This window comes from Danio aesculapii, chromosome 6 (assembly GCF_903798145.1).
Source record: "Danio aesculapii chromosome 6, fDanAes4.1, whole genome shotgun sequence".
NCBI classification, from domain to species: domain Eukaryota; kingdom Metazoa; phylum Chordata; class Actinopteri; order Cypriniformes; family Danionidae; genus Danio; species Danio aesculapii.
Genome location: NC_079440.1, coordinates 9,158,986 through 9,178,985, shown reverse-complemented (window position 1 = coordinate 9,178,985; position 20,000 = coordinate 9,158,986). Strand labels below are relative to the sequence as shown.

Here is a 20,000-nt window from a genome sequence, read left to right as displayed (position 1 = left end):
TTTATGAGTATGATGCTAATGGTCTAATCTGATTCAATGATCTATGCTAAGCTAAGCTAAAAGTGCTCCCACCAAACATGGAGATTAGCTGAATGGATTAAAATATGGTAAAACTCAACTGTTTTACTCCAAGCTAGTTGTTAAATGAGCCTATATTTAAAACAAGTGGAGCGTTCCTTTTTAAAAGGACCCAAAATGAAAGGTTACACACTATTTACTCAACCTCAAGTGGTTACAAACTAATGGGTTTCTTTATTCTAAATAAGATATTTTGAACCACTGACTTCACTAATAGGAAAAACAAACACTGTACTATAGAAGTTTTGGAACAAGTGAAGTGCAAGTAAATGATGGCTGAATTTTCAGTTTTTGGGTGAACTATCCCTTTAATAGAGGCACTTCCTGCATTTCCTCTACAAAAGAGACTGTCATTGTCCTATTATTAACTTCCATTCTGCATATTCAACTAAAGGATCAAAGTTTGTCACCATCCTTTTCTCTTTCTGCAAAGCAGTGATTTCACCAAAGTATTGTCGCTGTTTTGTACTGTGCACAACAGTGTAATGGTCCAATAGTGTATAGTCTGCTGGATTTAGATCTGGATGCTTTGCAAACAGTCAGCATTGCTCCAATTCATCTGCTGGCTGTCAAACAACAGGATGGCTCAGGATGGCAAAGGGTAAAGGTCAGGGTTGAGGGTCAACAAAAACATTCTGCCTTCTAAAATGCATGCAACAGGTTGATGTCTCCGTGTTTGATGTGAAATGACATTCCTGCATGTTTCCATCATATACAGTCAAGCCTGAAATTATTATTACTCCTGACAAATTCTGACTTAAAGATACTTTTATTCATCCAGCAAGCTATTTTTGATAAGAAATGACACGGGATTCTCCCAAAAGATAATAAGACAATGTACAAGAGGCGTCATTGGGGGAAAAATGTTTCTCAGTTTTATTTACATTTGAACAAAAACTTTAAGTCAGAATTGCTGGATTCAGGCCTGACTGTATATACATACATACCAGTGGTGTAGTCCTAAAAATAGGTGGTGTACTATTACCCACCCAATCCAAATTTTAAAAGTAGGCAAAGAAACGACGAAAGTCAATGTATCTTTTATATATATATGTTTACACATACATACATACATACATACATACATACATATATATATATATATATATATATATATATATATATATATATATATATATATATATATATATATATATATATATATATATATATATATATATATATATATATATATATATATATATATACACACATATACACACACACTGCACAGCTGTGGTTTGCTGACTAACTAAAACATGAGTTCAGGAGCAGGATTTTGCCGCCGTTTTTACATCAAATTTAAAGGGCAGTGAGGCAATCATTTAGTAGTGTACAGGTAATCGCAAAGGTGTTGGGGGGCTGAATGGAAATATAGGAGGGCTAAAGCCCATGCTGTTTAATAATTTTACTTGAATGTTTCAATGAGACATCATTCAGCTGATTTGTTGTGATCTTCGAAAAACTCAAATACTCAATACACAAAAATTAGGGAAGTCTAATCACCGAAACAAGTGAGTATACCGAGAGTATGATCCTCAGAAGTCGTAATACCTAAACAGCTCATGGAAAAAAGTAGGCATACTGAGTATACGTGCATATAGCAAGGACTACACCACTGATACATACATACATACATACAGTAGGCAACACTTGAATAGAATAGGTGTTCAATCATTTTAGGGCAACTTTGAACGGCTTTGATCCACTTCAAATGTTGACTGCTTTGTATTTTTGAGGACTGGAAATATCCCTATATGGTTTATCTGTTCTACCTCTGCATGTCACTTGCATGTGGTTTATGTTAAACATCTTTGAGATCAGCAGATATTTTTCTATTTATTGTAATACTACTACTTTCTTAAACTAATAATCTTTTCAGCAATGATGCATTCATTTATTTTCAAAGTGACAGCAGAAGACATTTATAATGTTACAAAAGTGTTCTATTTTAAATAAAGCGCTGCCCTTTTGTTCTGTTCATCACAATTTAGGGTATCATGAAGAAATTTGTAAAAAATAATTAACTCTGAAGTTTTCTAAAAAAAAAAAAAAAAAAGTAGTTTTGACTGCTAATTTCACTGTTTCTTAACCAGCAAGACAGTAAAATAGTCGTTTCTGAAGGATCATTCATGTGACCCTGGAGTCACATGAACACTGGATCATGTGACACAGTGAGGGCTGAAGTAATGATGATAAAAATTCAGCTTTGAATCACAGGATTATTAAATATATATATATATATATATATATATATATATATATATATATATATATATATATATATATATATATATATATATATATATATATATATTCATTCAAATGGAAAGTAGAAAACAAGAAAGACGTATTAATTCTATCTTTTTACAGTCTATATATTCTACTACATCTGTGTGGGAATAGCATTCCTGTCAACATTGGGATGTGAAAATAAGGGCAACGGCGCCTGTAATGGAAAGGAATGGAATCCCGCCGTTTTATATTTATTTCAAAATGTTTTCATGCCTAAATAAAATGAAAGCACAAAACAGATTCACATTTAAGAGCAAAGAGCGTCCTCTGGTGGTTCGGTGGTAGGGGTTGTGTATAGGGAGGATCGACCCTTTAATGTTTATTGCCACCCTTCATAGGAAGATTGAAAATACGGGTAAATACCTTTACAGGATGATAGTGGGATAGAATTGTAAAATACGCGAGAATCCCTAGAAAAACGGGAGGGTTGACAGGTATGTGGGAATAGTTATAGTCAGTGGTGTAAAGTAACAAATTACAAATACTCAAATTACTGTAATTGAGTCGTTTTCCTCAGAATTGTAATTTACTAAGTAGTTTTAAAAGTGTACTTTTACTTTCCCTTGAGTACATTTTTAGTGCTGTATCAGTACTTTTAATCCACTTCTTTTCTTCAACATGCGATTGAATTTTGGTCACTTTCTGACACAAATATCAACCTCATTTGACATCGTTATTGATCATCAAAATAATGTTGTCCTTAGATGCTGGCTAGACATTGAATTTTGGTCACCTGACATCACCACCTAAATCTAACCTAACATTAACGTCTTATGACATTGTGTGCCTGCTGGGCAATAACTAAATGCACTACAGAATGTTATGGTTACACACACATGCACAAATTACAAGTAAATGCATCAGCTTTTTAACAGCGTAATACTCACTACTCTTGAGTACTTTTAAAAGGTCTTTTTACTCATACTTTGAGTAATATTCACAGCATATACTTTTACTCTACTTGCACTATATTTTTAGGCAAGCAATGGTACTTTTAGTTGAGTTTAACTTTTCAGTACTCTTTCCATCACTGGTTATTGTATATTTCTTGTCCTCTTACGATTGAGTTCCAATATCCACTGTTAGATCTCCGCACCTTTAGCAAATGCTTTCCTCTCATGCCTATTTGCTGCAAAAAAACACTCTGAGTGCTGTTTGTCATGAGCATAAGCTCTTGTTATTGCGGTTTATGAGAGCTCTCTGCTCACTGTTACACATGGAAATAGATGTACCTTGAACTCTTACTGTAAGCCTCATTGATCTCTTTCATTCTGTGCTGCCTCATGAAGGGGGCTTCGTGGAATTCATGGGAGGTAAGAGTTTGCAATGGATCACTTCTCTCTTGTTCTGGATCATACACTCAGAAATCATAGTATGCTTTCAAAGGCAGCATATTGGTACTTTATATGTACATATTAGTGCCTAAAAATACACTTTTTTTGGAACTAATATAAACCCTTGAGGTACAAATATGGACACTTTAGGTACAAGGGCTAATATCTCAGGAGGGCTTATAATTCTGACTTCAACTGTAAGTTATTAATGCCTCTTTTCTTTGTTTTCCTTGACTTATTCCCTTTTCTTTTAAATTATTGGTGCTTTATTCCTGTGTTTCTACCCTAAATATTTGTCCATGATCCAAAATAAAAAACAATCCCATCTGCCGACCCTTCCTCCCCATCCCAGCCCGCTAAGAGCCCCGCTGTCAGTCCCTCTCAGCAGTGGGATTCAGATTACGAAGCCGATGCGCAACCTTACGGTCAGCCGTATGCTGCTCCTGAATGGGATGATGATGTAACTCCTGCCGTCCAGTCGTATGAACCTCCTAGCTGGGACGAACAAGACGGTGCGCCTGCCCAGTCAGGCTGGGATGGTCAAACCACTGCGCCTGCACAGCCAGACTGGGAGGATGAGCACTGGGATGAGGAAGGGTCCCAGGTAGGGCAAGAGCAGGACACAGAGACTAACTGGGCCAATGATGCTGCTCAGGATTGGGAGGTGGAGTCAGGGCCGCCTCAGTGGGAGGAGCTTCAGAGTGTAAGAAGAATAGGAGTCTTGATTAACTGTTAGGATGGTCTAGGAGTAGGTGATGTGGTTTCTGTGTTCGTGTACATGTTTTCTGTGTACAACAGGTTTGATTTATTCTTGAGTTGCTTAGATGTGGTTAATTCTTCTCTTTTTTTTGGTATTTAGAATGAAGCCCCAACGGTGACAAATGGCTCCTCAGATGCAGAGCTTCCTCCATCTGTTCTCTTTAAGGTAAGTTTCATTGTCAAACCGAGATGCCAGAGAATATTTGAATCATTATGATCAGGAAAAAGGTTGCACTGTGGCTCAGTGGGTAGCACTATCACCTCACAGCAAGAAGGTCACTGGTTCGAGTCCCTGCTGGGCCAGTTGGCATTTCTGTGTGGAGTTTGCATGTTCTCCCCGTGTTCTTCTGGAATTCCTCCAGGTGCTCCTGTTTCCTTCACAGTCCAAAGACATGTGGTGTAGTTGAGTTGAATAAACTAAAATTGGCCGTAGTGAATGAGTGTGTATGAATATTTCCCAGTACTGGGCTACGGCTGGAAGCATTCGCTACGTAAAACATATGCCAGAATAATTGGCAGTTCATTCCATTGTGGCGACGTCTGAAACAGAGACTAAGCCAAAGGAAAATGAATGAATGATCAGTAAAGTAGTTTGAGGGGATTTGAGCTTTGAGATGTAGTGTAAGTTGATACTGAGTGAACCGAAGTGTTCCAGCAAAATATCCCTCACAGATTAGATTATACACCAGCATCATTGATAGAAGGAAGGATAGGTTTTGTTTAGTCCAAATGAACGTCACTGAACATCCATCTGAAGGCAATATCGAGACTCATCAGGCCAGACAAACTACTTCTCTTCTTTCACTAGTTTGGCTCATCTGCTTTTAATGTTAGACTTGTTATATTCAAAGATGCTCTTTTGCAGACCTTAAAGCCTCGTACACACCTTGACGATTATTGATCACGCAAATTGGCAACATGATCGTTTCAGTAGTATAGTGGTTAGTATAAGTTATAAGTAGGCCCACACGGAATCCACAGATTCTTAGCCCATCATTGAGTCTATTTATTTACTTGTGTAAATGTGTGTAAATTTATATTTATTGTTTTTTTTTTTAATAATATTTTTTTCGGGGTTTTCACCTTTTATTTGAGAGGACAGTAGAGAGTACTGACAGGAAAACATGGGGAGCAGAGAGAGGGGAAGGATCTGCATAGAACTGCGAGGCGCAATCGAACTCGGGTCATCGTGAGCACCGGAGTGCATGTGTCGACGCAACAACCACTACACCACTGGCGCCAACATATTTATTCAGTTTTTAAATAAATTTCAGTAATATTATCGACTGATATGAAAATGTTCATATGATTTATTTACCATACGGTCTTTTAGTAGATATATTATATGAGAGACTTGCTTTGTTTACCAATCAATTGGATTTGCATTGTAAACATGAAATAAGTTATTACAAAGGTTTTATTTTTTATTTCATATATTAAGTTTTTAGTTACAATTCTCGCAAAATCGTTCCACATAAATCCGCAGATTTCTCACAAAATTCTGTGCAGAAATAGCAAAAATGTCTGCAGATTCTGTCTGGCCTTACTTTTAAGCTAGAGCAAAAATGTAATGCCTTAAATTTAAACCACACTGAACTAAACTAAACTTCAACTCTGAAATCTGGACTGGAACTACGTTAAGCTTCTAAATCTATATTGTGAAAAGCGCTACATTAATAAACATGAATTTAATTAACTTCAGCACATCAAAGTACATGAGCAAAGAGAATTGGTTGGACAGTTTATTAATCAGAATGTCAACCCCCCAGAGTCACAAGGTATTAACCATCTATAATAATCACATGTGAAAGTCGTCCCAGTGTAACTTAAATGACTGTTGCCAGACAGTTATCAGCTATAGGACTGCCACTCCAACCTGATCTCAGGAGGAAACGTAACTAATAGTGGCTAATTCGTATGAATTCATATGAGTTCAGTCGATTTTAAAAAGGGGACGTGGCACCCAATCCCACCCCTAAACCCATGAGCAAATTGTACAAATTAGATTGTACGAATTAGCCACTAAATCAAAAAGGTATGAATTGCTATGAGATTGTGTTGGCCACTCACAGGATATTATCTCTGTCAAACCATTCTCTATGTACCATAGAGATTTTTGCATGTGAAAATTTGGGTAGATCAGCATTTTCTGAAATCAGACTGCTTTTACTGGTATCAACATGCAATGCCACATTAAAAAAAATCCTTTCCTACAGTGATTCCTCAAGGTGATGTCTGGCACCAAAATGAAATGATTACAGAACAGAGGAACACTATTTTTTATGCTGATGAATGACAAAAGCCAATCAGACTCCAGCAGCAAACAACATAACCACAGAGTTGGTGTGCATGATATTATAGTTGTATTTTTTGATGTAAACCTTCCTTACGCTGACTCTAGAGTTTCAAATAGTGTACTACTGTATGTATTCATGTCTACAATAGAATTTACTAACATGTTTGTTGTTGCAGGTGAAAGTAATGCACGACTACAGTGCAACAGACAGTGACGAACTTGACCTGAAGGCTGGTGACATTGTGCTTGTGCTTCCCTTTGCCAACCCAGATGAAGCGGTCAGTCATAGCACACATGCTCAAACATACACACTCACTCCAATTCAGTAATATAATCACTTATGTTGTGTGTTTGCAGGATGATGGCTGGTTAATGGGTGTAAAAGAGTCCCACTGGCTTCAGAATAAAAACCTCCAAGCTAAAGGAGTCTTCCCTGAAAACTTCACCCAGAAACTGTGAGCGGAACCGACTTCTCACATCCACCTGTTCTCATCCTCCGTTTTCTCACTTCTACTCTACTGTGATAACGTTTTTTATAAAACATCTTGAAAAATAATGGCTTCACAAGCAAAAAAAAAAAGTTTCTTCAGCATACTGTCATCGCTTTTGTAGAACTGGAGTCAGATTAAGGCCGTCAGATGCGTGTAAAGTGATAGATCCCAGGTTGGAATGAACGCTGGGGGCCGATTTGAGTTGTGTTTGTTATTGAGCCATTTTGGAAAGTCGCACGATTCAGCTTAAAGTCAACATGAAATTTTTCACAGATTATGACGACACAAGGGTCCGAATTTAACACAGACTTAGAGCAGAAGTGCCACACAAATTCAAAATTGTTGAAGGTTGAATAAGCTGCACAAATAAACTAAATGTAAAAGCGTTAAATAAATAGTTTGGTGCGTTAAGCTCTGTGCACATTGCATCATTTGTTTCTTGCAGTGTTGAGCATTGCAACCAATCACACATTTCTTTTGATGCTATAAATTAGATTATTCACCAGTGAGTCAAAGTGAAAAAAGTAACCGTCACAAATTCTCTCATTTCACATTGTAGACATTATTATAATAGGTTATAACTAGGCCCACACTGAATCTGCGCTCAGAATTTCACAGATTTACGCAGATTCTGTTTATTTACTAGTGTAAATGTGTGTAAATTTATATTTATTCAGTTTTTAAATTAATTTCAATAATATTATTGACGAACATGAAAATATTCATATGATTTATTTACAATACAGTGAGTGAAGTATTATGTTCTGTCTTTTAGTAGATATATTATATAAGAGACTTGCTTTATTTACCAAATAAAGTGGATCTAATTGGATTTGCATTGTAAACGTTAAAGTTAAAAAGTTCTTATTTTTCATTTCATGTATTAAGGTTTTAGTTATGATACTCCCAAAATCATTCTGGATAAATCCAGATTCCGTCTGGCCCTAGTTATAACTTGCACTCAACTGACGTTGTGGATCGACATGCTCATCTGTATAGCAGATATAGAGTGCCATTTCGCTAAACATAAAAAAGTATCGATATTACAATTGCAAAGGAATCCTCTATGTAAAACAACTGCCAGAGTAATTGGTGGTTCATTCTGCTGTGGCAGGAAATTAAGATTGTGAGTACATTTTAAGAGCAGTAATCAAAAAAATCTATAATTTTTACATATATTTGTGTATTGTGCTTGTCATGTAAATGCATGTATTCCCCCTGTGAATTGTGAATGATTTTGGTACTCTGAATGATTAAAATAATTGTATGCGGTTAAGTATTTAACATAAAAGGCAACACAGATACAGTTAACAAGATGATTATTGAAAAGAAATGGCATTATGAAGGTAGAAATGGTAGAAAATCAATTCTGCGGGCAAATAATTTTGCTGGATGATACACTATCACAGAAATTATCATTGTAAATCTAGCAAAGTCTAAACATTATATCTGTGCTTTGTTAACTTGCCAGTAACATACAGAAAAAAAGGTTTTAACTGCTTTTGAACTTCTATTGTTTTAGCTATTGCAGCAAATATTGTCCTTGTTCAGTTTCCGTTTCACTACTATAGTTTACCCAACTGGAACAACTTAAAAAAAGGGCAATTTAGACAATTCTTCAGTGCTTGTTTAGCATATTGTAAAATCATAAGGGTTAAATACTAAAGATAGCATCTCAATCAATGTCAACTAAAGGTGTATTGTTTACAACATGAGCAGACTTTGGATATTTTATCAACAATCTCAAATTCCCAAATCAATTAGTTTCAAATCTATAATCAACACATGCTGCACATTATATTCTATTTTCTTCAAATAAATGTCAGATTTCAGGAGTAAATTGGAAAACACAAACTCGATTTCATGTTGACTTTAAAATCAGTGCTAATTTTGTCTGGGATGATTTCATTACGTCTTGAGTCTGGTGAGCATGAGTCCCCTTAATATCTTAGTTCTACAATATTATAAAATTGAATGATACTTTTAGAAAACAACAATGCTCTAAAATGAACACTACCCATATAAAAACATACAATACAATCAAAAACATCCACATTGAACCATGCTTTCAAACGTTAGTATTTTCAGGCTCCCAAAACAGTTTTATTGACCTAAATGCATTCAAATGTTTTCGATTTGTAGTTGAAAATTGTGTTGTTTAAACGCCTTCAGAGGGTTTCTAGCATGCGAGGGGCTAATCACAAATTTATGTTTTTTTTCTGTCATTGAGAGGTATTTGCCACCAAATGTTAAGACAATTATGTTTATGGGACAAACCACTGTGGTTGTACTGTATGAACAACTGTTATCTTGAAACACATTTTTTTTGTGATGCATTTTAGAACCGAAGAGGTTTAAATATTTATCACGGTTGCTTGAATGTTTATAGATCTTTTAGACGGGTGAACGAAGCTTTATTCTTTAAAGAACTGGAGATCAACGTACTAACATTGAAGTAGAAAATCAGGTCAAACATAGATTTGTAGTCTGCGATGCACTGATCCTTTGATTAGAGTTGCGTCAATAGAAATATCTGCGCAAATATCTATTTTGTAATAAAATTCAGTTTTATAAAATGTTGATTTCTTCTGGTGGAAAAATGAAATCGAATTGTTTAGAAGTAACCAGCCTGATTTCATGAGGAAACGTAACAATTTTACGTTAAGTTAGTTTACGAATTCAGTCGTATGAAGCTGCAATTTTTAAAAAGAGGCACCAAACCCCGCCCCTAAACCCAACCGTCATTGGTGATGAGCAAATCATACTACATTGTACGAATGAGATCGTACAAATGCATACGAATTCACCACTAAATCAAATAGTTACAAATTGCCATGAGATAGCGTTAAAATGACAATAGCTATGTTTTCATCCACTTATTTTTCTGCGCATTTTGGACAGAAACACCAAGATGTGCATAAATTTTTAAAAATCCGCATAAAAAAACATATGCGCAACTCTTTATTTCCTAAGAAAAATAACGAAAAGACGTTCGTTGTGTGTCTGCATTGTCTTCTGAGGCGCAAGTCATTTATTAAACAAAGAAAAGATTCACACAGCTTCTCCTATTGCAGCAAATTACGTTTTTACATTTGATATTTGGCGCCAGTTAATCAGGACGACTTTGTTCTCTTTGAGTCGTTGGATGAAAACGCTGCTTTATTTGCACATATTTTATGCAATGTTCCAGTTTTACGCGTAAATTTAATTAGCATTTTTGTTTGAAAACATAGCTACTGACTTAAATGCAGCATTTCAACACATTTCGGTTAAGATGGATTATTGTAAATGCTAACGTGCTGCAAATATTTAGCGAACAGCCCTCTGATTTAACGCCTATGCTAAAATATAATATCAAATATGCTAGCAATCTACTTTTGCCAAAACATTACGGAAATCTCCCAAGCAGGGTAAATTAGCTGCTAATTTGTAAACTCTTACTCCTATGTAATTTCAGGTGCGACGTTGTCAGGCTCTATTGTGTAAATCTGAAATTTATATATTATTCTGTTTACATGCGCTTACCTACATTTGAATCAATTTGAATATTACAATATTTTATTGAAATAAACAGACAGCAAGAGGTCTAGTCTATTCAAGGTTCTGCCTAAAATGATACATTTTTGGTGACTTCGGAATGATCAAGGTTTTCATATTTTAATAGCCTGTGGCAATGTATTATGTTTTATCAGAAAGCGTCCCACGGCATTTTGGTAGCTTAGGATGCTCTGTCTTAACATGCAGTTCTTTGTAAGAAACGCCCTGTCTGGCAGCCTTGAAGAGCTTATTAAAATGAAAACCATCCTGAACATCGAATCTAGTGTCCTGTTTTTATTGTCATGTGATTTAACACACTATAAGAGCTTCTTATATTACTGATTTGAAAAAAAACTAATAACAGCACGTTGACTGACATCCTATTATAAGCTAGCAGCTAATAACAGCTAATTTAAACAAAGCTGGATTATACCATTCATCTGCAATTATTGTCATGGGAGCGTTCAGGGAGGAGATGAGAAATGTTTGTTCTTGGGCTCCATGGCCACACAGACGGTTAACAATAGTGTAGAGATTTAATTAGGGTGCAGAAATGACAAGGCAAGAGCTTCAGGTGAGAGATTGGGACGGTTAGCACAGTTTACATAGAGACCGAAACAAAGCTTTTAGAGAAGTAGATCTTGCAGTCTGTATATGAAGAGGAAAAAAGGAAGTCTACAGATGATATGCTTCACATTTAGCTTAAAGAAGTGGAAGTGGTATTTGCCCAAGCAAATGCTGACAACATGATGCTGGTGCTTGGTTTCCACATATCATGATGTGTTTTTTTTTCCATGTTATTGTTCACTGCACTGCACTTGAAGGGATAGTTCACCTAAAACTGAAAATCTTTTACTCATTCTCCACTTGTTCCAAACCTACTTGAGTTTATTTCATCTGGTTAACATGAAGGAAGATAAACTTAAAGAAAGCAGCTATTGACTTCCTTAGTATTTGTGTAGAAAAAAAACATAGTTCATTTTCATAAGTATACAATGTAAAGTCTATGCAGGAAGATTTGACATTACAAATAAGGACATTAACCAAGGGTTGCTGTTCCTGTCTGTTCCTGTTAAGAGTTTTCTTTCCACACCTGCCTGTTCTTTAAAGGTGCAGTAGGTGATCTGCCTAAATGCTAACCAGTTAGCATAATACCTTTCAAACACAATCTCTCCCCTGCCGTCCAAAGCCATGCCTCCTAAATTCACGAACACGCACATTAAAGATGACAGAGACCCACTAGATCATGTCATTCACCAGTTAGAAAACTTTATAGTACTTTATATAATACTACAGTCCCAATGAAAAACTGTTATTATATCTAGTACGTTTTCAGTTATGTAGTTTACAAGCATAATGTGCAGTATTTCATGTATGCAAGGATCCCTGGTCTCGCTCTCTCACGTGCTTTGTCCTAAAGCGACTACTGTATGCTTAGTGGTAGGGCTTGCTGATAAAATCGGTATCGATATTTATTGACCAAACACCATGGTCAATATCGATTAAAAAAAAAAAAGATTGGGTATGAAGTTTCAGTATGAAGTGCTATAGTTTTATTAAGATGTGGCTGCTGAGCGCACACCCTGAAAGCAGTGCCAGTAAGCTTGGGGAACCACGATTCATGCAAGTAGAACAAGCCAATCTGCTTCACACTTTGTATGGAATATACACATTTCAGTAATAACGGCAAACTAACTACCTGAGACAAAGACGGAATAGCGCTATTTACTGATGTTTTGTTAAACTAAATAAAAATCTGCATTATGGATGCTGTAAATGGTCCCTTATGAAACTGAAAATAGTCACATCAATCTTTCACCGGAAGATTCAGTGGCTGAACAACACTTCTGTGCATATAACCCATTCGTAAAACAACTCGATCTACATCAGCTTTGCGTGACTAAAAGAGTTTTAATACAGAACATTACCTAAAAGAAATACTTCAGCCATGGGGTCATCCTTCCTCCAGTGTGCAAAACTAACTCCAATATTGATTCAGGATTTTAAAAAGTTTTGATTCAGCATTTGTTTTTACTGCTGTCACCCGTGTCCACCCGCGGTGCACGCGCAAACGACGGATCTGTGTAAACAGAGGTGCGCAATTGTACAAATCTACATTTGCTGACAGACAGTTTGGGCTACTTATCAGAATATTGGGAATTATCAGTCTGACAATATTTAATTGGATGAACATTTTTAGTCTTATGCCTCATTCAGAATATAAAATACATATAAATACATTTAGATTTACTTTAATCAGTACTATTAGAATGTGAAGAGACTTTTAACCAGCACAAAAAAAAGTTTCTAAAGACAATCACCTACTGCACCTTTAATAAGCTAAATAAGACATTGGGATACTAAGAGATACTATCGGGCAAGGAACTGCAAACGTCAAGTTGCACAGACCTTAAATGGTGTAAGGAACTGCTGATTATTGTTAGACTTTAAGTCTTAAGTCTACCAGAGTTACCAAACACTATCGTCTTTCATTTGGAAATTGAACTCCACTTTGCAAGAAATGTGATCGAGTCAAGCAGGGTGAATACAGATCTCTAGTTTGAAACCTCAGTTTATGAATTTTTTATGTTTAATTGTGAGCGATGTAAAATGTGAAGCAAGGCAACAGAGGATTCCCTTTCACCTTGGGGTTTAGAATGAACAGTTTTAACTACACTTTAAAAGAAAGGGTCCTCATTGGCATAGATTGTTCCATAAAGAAGCATTAACATTCAGAGGATCTTTCTATTGCACAAAAGGTTATTTTTAGTGAAAAAAAGAATGATTTCTTATTCATCACCAATAAGGAAATAAGGTTGTTTTAGGAACTTGTCACCGAATGGGTTTTAGGGTAAGAAGAATGATTCTTCTATTAACCATTGCTGTAAAAACAAAGTTGAAACCTATAGGTTTGACTCTAAACAATCACTTTACAAGCTTTTTTTTTTTTTTTTGAGAACTGATCCACAAGTAAGGTTAAATATTAATAACTGTGGATAAATGGACAAGTGTAGGCCTGTTAGTGTGTGTCTTTTGCAGGAATCTTGAAGCACTGGGATGTAACTAGGCCGGTTCGTTGAGCGCACTCCGGTCATCTATTATTGACATTGACATAATTTGGCTTAACCCCTTTGTTGCCAACAACAAACCCTGTTACCATGGCATCAGCTTGGCCTTTATATAGTGAGGACATTGTCACAGAGAACATACACAAGATTTCTCAACCGAACTTTTGACGTCGGCCAGAGGAAAGTTCTACAATGGTAAGGCATCTTAAATGATTTATTCATCTGATGTATTATTTATGATAGTGAATGACTGGACATGACTTGCACTTTTAATGAATGTCTTCAGGAATATTTCTGACTTTTTTGTGTAAATCTTGATATTGTTTTTCGTTTTAGTTATGTGTTCATTAAATCAATATTAAAATGCTTCTCTTTTAAACTCTAGCGTGAGTGCATCTCAGTCCATGTTGGCCAGGCAGGTGTGCAAATGGGCAATGCATGCTGGGAGTTGTATTGCCTGGAGCATGGGATCCAGCCAGATGGCCAGATGCCAAGTGATAAAACGATCGGCGGGGGCGACGACTCCTTTAACACTTTCTTCAGTGAGACGGGAGCTGGAAAACATGTCCCAAGAGCAGTCTTTGTCGACCTGGAGCCCACTGTCATTGGTAATGAAACTGATTCTCTTATAATACGCTATACTTGAATGAAATGACTAACTGTACTAGAGGTCTGTGTGTGACTGTGTTATCATTTCTGCTCCCACCCACTCCCACTGGGTTTTGTTTCGCACCACCGCACCTGCTATATATTCACTTTTTGTTCACCAAAAGTCCACGTCTAGCTAAATTTGCATTTCATTTTCACAATCTCACGCTACTGAAAGAAAAATAAATAAAAAATGTAGGCTGTGCAACAATTAACATTTAACAATACTTAATTTGTAACATGTTTTCTCAGTGGTTAGCACTGTCACCTCAAAGCAAGTAGGTCGCTGGTTCGAGTCTCGGCTGTGTCAGTTGGCATTTTTGTGTGTAGTTTGCCTGCTCTTACCATGTTTGAGTGGGTTTCATCTACAGTGCAAAGATGTGGTATAGATGAATTGGATGAACTAAATTGGCCGTAGTGTTTCCAAGTGCTGGGTTGCAGCTAGAAGGGCATCCGCTGTGTAAAAGATATGCTGGAATAGTTGGCGGTTCAATCCGCTTTGGTGACCCCTGATAAATCAGGGACTAAGCTGAAGGAAAATAAATAAATGGATGAACTAGGGTTGGGCGATGTTGACCAATTTGGCATCGTACAATGTCTAATGTGAAACATCGCGATGGACGATGGCATCGTTCTCATAGGTTTTTTAATAATATTAAAATATTTTTTAATAATTAATTAATTAATTGCAAATTAATTATTTGTAGCCTAACGTTGCAACTACCTGACCCGCATGGTCTTTGTTTTACCCATAACCAAATCATAAATAAATAAACATAAGTTACACACAAATTGCCACCTGTCAATCACCTTTTCCGCATTAGTCTGGCATGAATAGGCAGAATGATCTGTGTCGTTATAATGGCGTCGACAAACTTAGTTGGTAAAAAAGGTCCACAACCAACAGGAACCAACCAACAGTATCTGAGGTTTTCGCTAAAATTACTAAGTACAAGCGTGAAAGCGAAAGATTGAAGCAGTGAACTGACGCTGTGACACGTTACCTGATAGATTTAAAGTAATCACTGGTCCATCCATGCAATGGGTGTATACAGTCCTTAGCGCAAGCTGTAATGAAATCAAGCAATGAAAAGCTTCCACAACTTGTGGCTGTGCACTCACAGTTCAAGGCAAAAATGTCATTAAAAAATAAACTCTGCGTTGAAAAAAAACTGGTCAGATCCTGCAGAAGAGCCACAGTACTTCAGACCTCTAACCTGTACTCAATGTACGTTGTATGAAGAATAATCTGCTAAAAACAAATGCAATTTCATTTTCCAGATGAGGTGCGCACAGGTACTTACCGCCAGCTGTTCCACCCTGAACAGTTGATCACCGGTAAGGAAGATGCAGCCAATAATTACGCTCGTGGTCACTACACCATTGGCAAAGAAATCATTGATCTGGTGCTGGACAGAACTCGCAAGCTGGTAAGACAATCTTGGGTTCAAATGTTGGCTTTTTCTTTTGGACCTCTGAATAATCTCTCTGTTGAATCCTGCAGGCTGATCAGTGCACTGGGCTCCAGGGCTTCCTGATCTTCCACAGTTTCGGTGGTGGCACTGGCTCTGGGTTCACCTCCCTCCTTATGGAAAGGCTTTCTGTTGACTACGGAAAGAAGTCCAAACTTGAGTTTGCCATTTATCCTGCACCCCAAGTGTCCACAGCAGTGGTGGAGCCCTACAACTCCATCCTCACCACCCACACCACCCTTGAGCACTCTGACTGTGCCTTCATGGTGGATAATGAGGCCATCTATGACATCTGCAGAAGAAACCTAGACATTGAGCGTCCAACATACACAAACCTCAACAGGCTGATTGGGCAGATCGTTTCCTCCATCACCGCCTCCCTGCGCTTCGATGGAGCCCTGAATGTAGATCTGACCGAGTTCCAAACTAACCTAGTGCCCTATCCACGTATCCACTTCCCTCTGGCCACCTACGCTCCAGTCATTTCCGCAGAAAAAGCCTACCACGAGCAGCTGTCTGTTGCAGAAATCACCAACGCTTGTTTTGAGCCAGCCAATCAGATGGTCAAGTGCGACCCTCGTCACGGCAAGTACATGGCTTGCTGTCTGCTGTACCGTGGAGATGTCGTACCCAAAGATGTCAACTCTGCCATCGCCACCATCAAAACCAAACGTACCATCCAGTTTGTAGACTGGTGTCCCACTGGGTTCAAGGTTGGCATCAACTACCAGCCCCCAACTGTGGTTCCCGGAGGAGACCTGGCTAAAGTGCAGAGAGCCGTGTGTATGTTGAGCAACACCACGGCCATTGCTGAAGCATGGGCTCGTCTGGACCACAAGTTTGATCTGATGTATGCCAAGAGAGCTTTTGTTCATTGGTATGTGGGTGAAGGAATGGAGGAGGGAGAGTTCTCAGAGGCCAGAGAAGACATGGCTGCCCTGGAGAAGGATTATGAAGAGGTGGGCACAGACAGCCTCGGAGAAGAAGGAGAGGAAGAAGGAGAGGAGTATTAAAAAACACCGCTCTTTTTAGCTTTAAAAAATGCATTTTCACTGGCAAAATATTGTTTATGTTCTCCAGCCTCTTTTTAAAGATGTGTTTTACAAGTAGTTTTTATTTTTTACTCAGATTTTCCTGTTACTTATGTGTGGTGTCTGTTGGTTGTCTGTGTATAGTATAAACAAATTGTCCACATGCAGGCCAACCTCCATGCGCACATGACAAACCATAAAGGTTAAGGCGATATCATCTAATGACTTCATATGGGCATTTTTTTCTTGTCGCGTAAAACTCAGGTCATTAGCAAAATGATAACCAGTACTTGCAAAAGGTACTACATAGACAAAAACATTGAGAACTGCTACAATGCTAACCACTACAGTGTAAACAGCTTTCATTTTCTTGGTTTAAGTGCTCTTGAGTGAGAATAAAAGATCAGGCCGTACTGAGCCACCTGAAAACTGCTTGTGTAATGTCTTTGTAATTCGTTTGGCTTAAGACCAAGAGAATGCAAATGGAGCACTCACTCTGGGTGGCATGGAAACAATCAACAACAGTTTTACATTCTATCACAATTTGCATGACTTTAGACCATGAGTCAGTCAAGTGTGTTTAAGCATGCCTGAGTTGCCCTTGTGCAGACTTGAGGTTTAAAGTCATGTTACAACAATTCCCAGTGATATTTATAATCCCTATAATATAAAGTGGCAAACATCTTTAAAAGGACCTTTTGACAAATTACATAAATGTTACTTTAATATAATTTCTACACACTTTTTTGGCACTCAAATGTCTTTCCTAGACTAATATTAAAATAAAATCTTCAGGTAAAGCCCCATATCACCAATCGAAAACTACTCACTATCCTTTGGCTTAGTCCCTGATTTATCAGGGGTCGCCATAGCGGAATGAACCGCCAATCTAAAACTATCTTTAAAAAAAAACTAGGAACTCACAGCCATATCACCCTGCAGCCCAATACCGGTTACTGACTGAAGCTAAGCAGGGATGAGACTGGTCAGTACCTGGATGGGAGACCACATGGGAAAACTAGGTAGCTGTTGGAAGTGGTGTTAGTGAGGCCAGAAGAGAGCGCTCAACCTGCGGTCTGTGTGGGTCCTAATACTCCAGTAAAATGAAGGGGACACTATACTGTCAGTGAGTGCCGACTTTCGGATGGGACGTTAAACCGAGGTACTGACTCTCTGTGGTCATTAAAAATCCCATGGCACTTCTTGTAAAGAGTAGGCAGTGGCGGATTTAGGCATTGTCAATATGGGCGATCGCCCAGGGTGGCATCTTACTGGGGGCGGCACGGGAAGACGATGTGAAAGAAAAAACAAAAATGCACGCCGATAAAACGCGTTCGCACTCATGCTCATACTTTATGACACGAGGTGTCAGCACACAGCGAGTTTTGCTACTTGAGAAAACCGAAGATTATATAATATAATTGGATGATGACATTATTTTGACAAAGCATGGCTATGAAGCAGAAAGTAGGGATAAAGAGTCACGGAAGTAAGACTACATTAGATCTAGGCCTTGAGTCGAGTCTAAGATGAACAGATAATTCTATAAAACATCTATTTTTTTTTGTATTTTATAAAATTGTCTTTAATATTCATGCAAAAAAATTCTCAAGTGATCTTAGCATTTCACTCCAGTTTTGTCTTTACATTGTTTTCCAGTTACATTTAGGATTGATTTCTGTTATTTATTTAGAATAATAATTGTATAACAACAACAACAGTAATAATAATAATAATAATTTTATTTATAATAAATATTAATTCATTCATTTTCTTTTCGGCTTACTCCCTTTATTAATCTGGGGTCGCCACAGCGGAATTAACCGCCAACTTATCCAGCATAGGTTTTACATAGCGGATGCCCTTCCAGCTGCAACCCATCACTGGGAAACATCCATACACACTCATTCACACACATACTATGGTCAACTTTAGCATACCCAATTCACCTGTACCACATGTCTTTGGACTTGTTGGTGAAACCGGAGCACCCGGAGGAAACCCACGCCAACACAGGAAAAACATGCAAACTCCACACAGAAACGCCAACTGATCCAGCCGAGGCTCGAACCAGCAACCCTCTTGATGTGAGGCGAACGTGCTACCCACTGTGCCACCGTGCATCCCATAATAATAAATATTAATATTTTTAATCATTCCATTTCTGGTTTTGTCCATATTATACCCAAATTTGGGGTAAAACAACAAACTTTTTTAGAACGTACATGTTTAATGGTCCTTTTTTTTTTTAATAATAACTAGATGTAACCTTACATGGGGGCGTATATGGGGTGGTTCGCCCAGGGTGCTATTCAAGCTAGAACAACCACTGAGAGTAGGGGTGTAACCCCAGTGTCCTGGCTAAATCCCTTCTATCGGCCCTTACCCATTATGGCCTCCGAACCATCCCCATCTACCGAGTTGGCTCTATCACTGTCTCTCCACTCCACCAATAGCTGGTGTGTGGTGAGCGCACTGGCGCCATTGTCCTGTGACTGCCATCGCATCATCCAAGTGGATGCTGCACACTGGTGGTGGTGTGGAGAAACCCCCCTCATGATTGTGAAGTGCTTTGGGTGTATGGGCATACACAATAAATGTGCTATATAAATACACATTACATTACATTAACTTAAAGGGATAGTTCACCCAAAAATGTAAGTTCTTCAGTCATTTACTGACCCTTTACCCTTCTTCTGTTATATACATATTTTTAAAAATGCTGTTGTTGGGACCCACTGATTTCCATAGTATTTTCCCAATATGGAAGTTATTCGGTGCAACCAGCATTCTTCAAAATATCTATTTTTGTTCAACAGAAAAAAGCTCAGTTTAAAAGCATGTGAGGGAAAATAAATTATGAGGTAATTTGAATTTATGAGTGAACTATCCCTTTAATTGTTGAAATAGGATCATACCTGTATGCTTTTTGTCTAACAGAGAATAGCATTCATCCAGTTTTCCACTGGGCTTGTAATAATGTGAGGTGAG

The 20,000-nt window shown here is 37.7% G+C and overlaps 2 protein-coding genes across 4 annotated transcripts in view; both read left to right on the top strand.

Moving 5' to 3' along the window:
• Nucleotides 1–11,069, top strand: part of bin1b (bridging integrator 1b) — a 63,009-nt gene extending 51,940 nt beyond the window's left edge. For 2 of the 3 annotated variants that reach the window (XM_056459443.1, XM_056459442.1), the window contains 3 exons: nt 4,567–4,632; nt 6,939–7,040; nt 7,120–11,069. In XM_056459443.1, coding sequence (XP_056315418.1) covers nt 4,567–4,632; nt 6,939–7,040; nt 7,120–7,221 — 270 coding nt within the window. In that variant the 3' untranslated portion in view covers nt 7,222–11,069. Of the gene's footprint in view, nt 1–3,662; nt 3,687–4,059; nt 4,411–4,566; nt 4,633–6,938; nt 7,041–7,119 lie in introns of all 3 variants that reach the window. The other variant, XM_056459444.1, reaches the window with a different exon arrangement.
• Nucleotides 11,070–13,967: 2,898 nt separating this feature from the next.
• On the top strand, nt 13,968–17,413 carry LOC130230433 (tubulin alpha-1A chain-like). Its single transcript, XM_056459435.1, has 4 exons — nt 13,968–14,053; nt 14,244–14,466; nt 15,788–15,936; nt 16,011–17,413. Exons 1-4 carry the CDS (start codon nt 14,051–14,053, stop codon nt 16,989–16,991), a joined length of 1,356 nt encoding a protein of 451 aa, XP_056315410.1. The 5' UTR covers nt 13,968–14,050; the 3' UTR covers nt 16,992–17,413.
• Nucleotides 17,414–20,000: the final 2,587 nt, after the last annotated feature.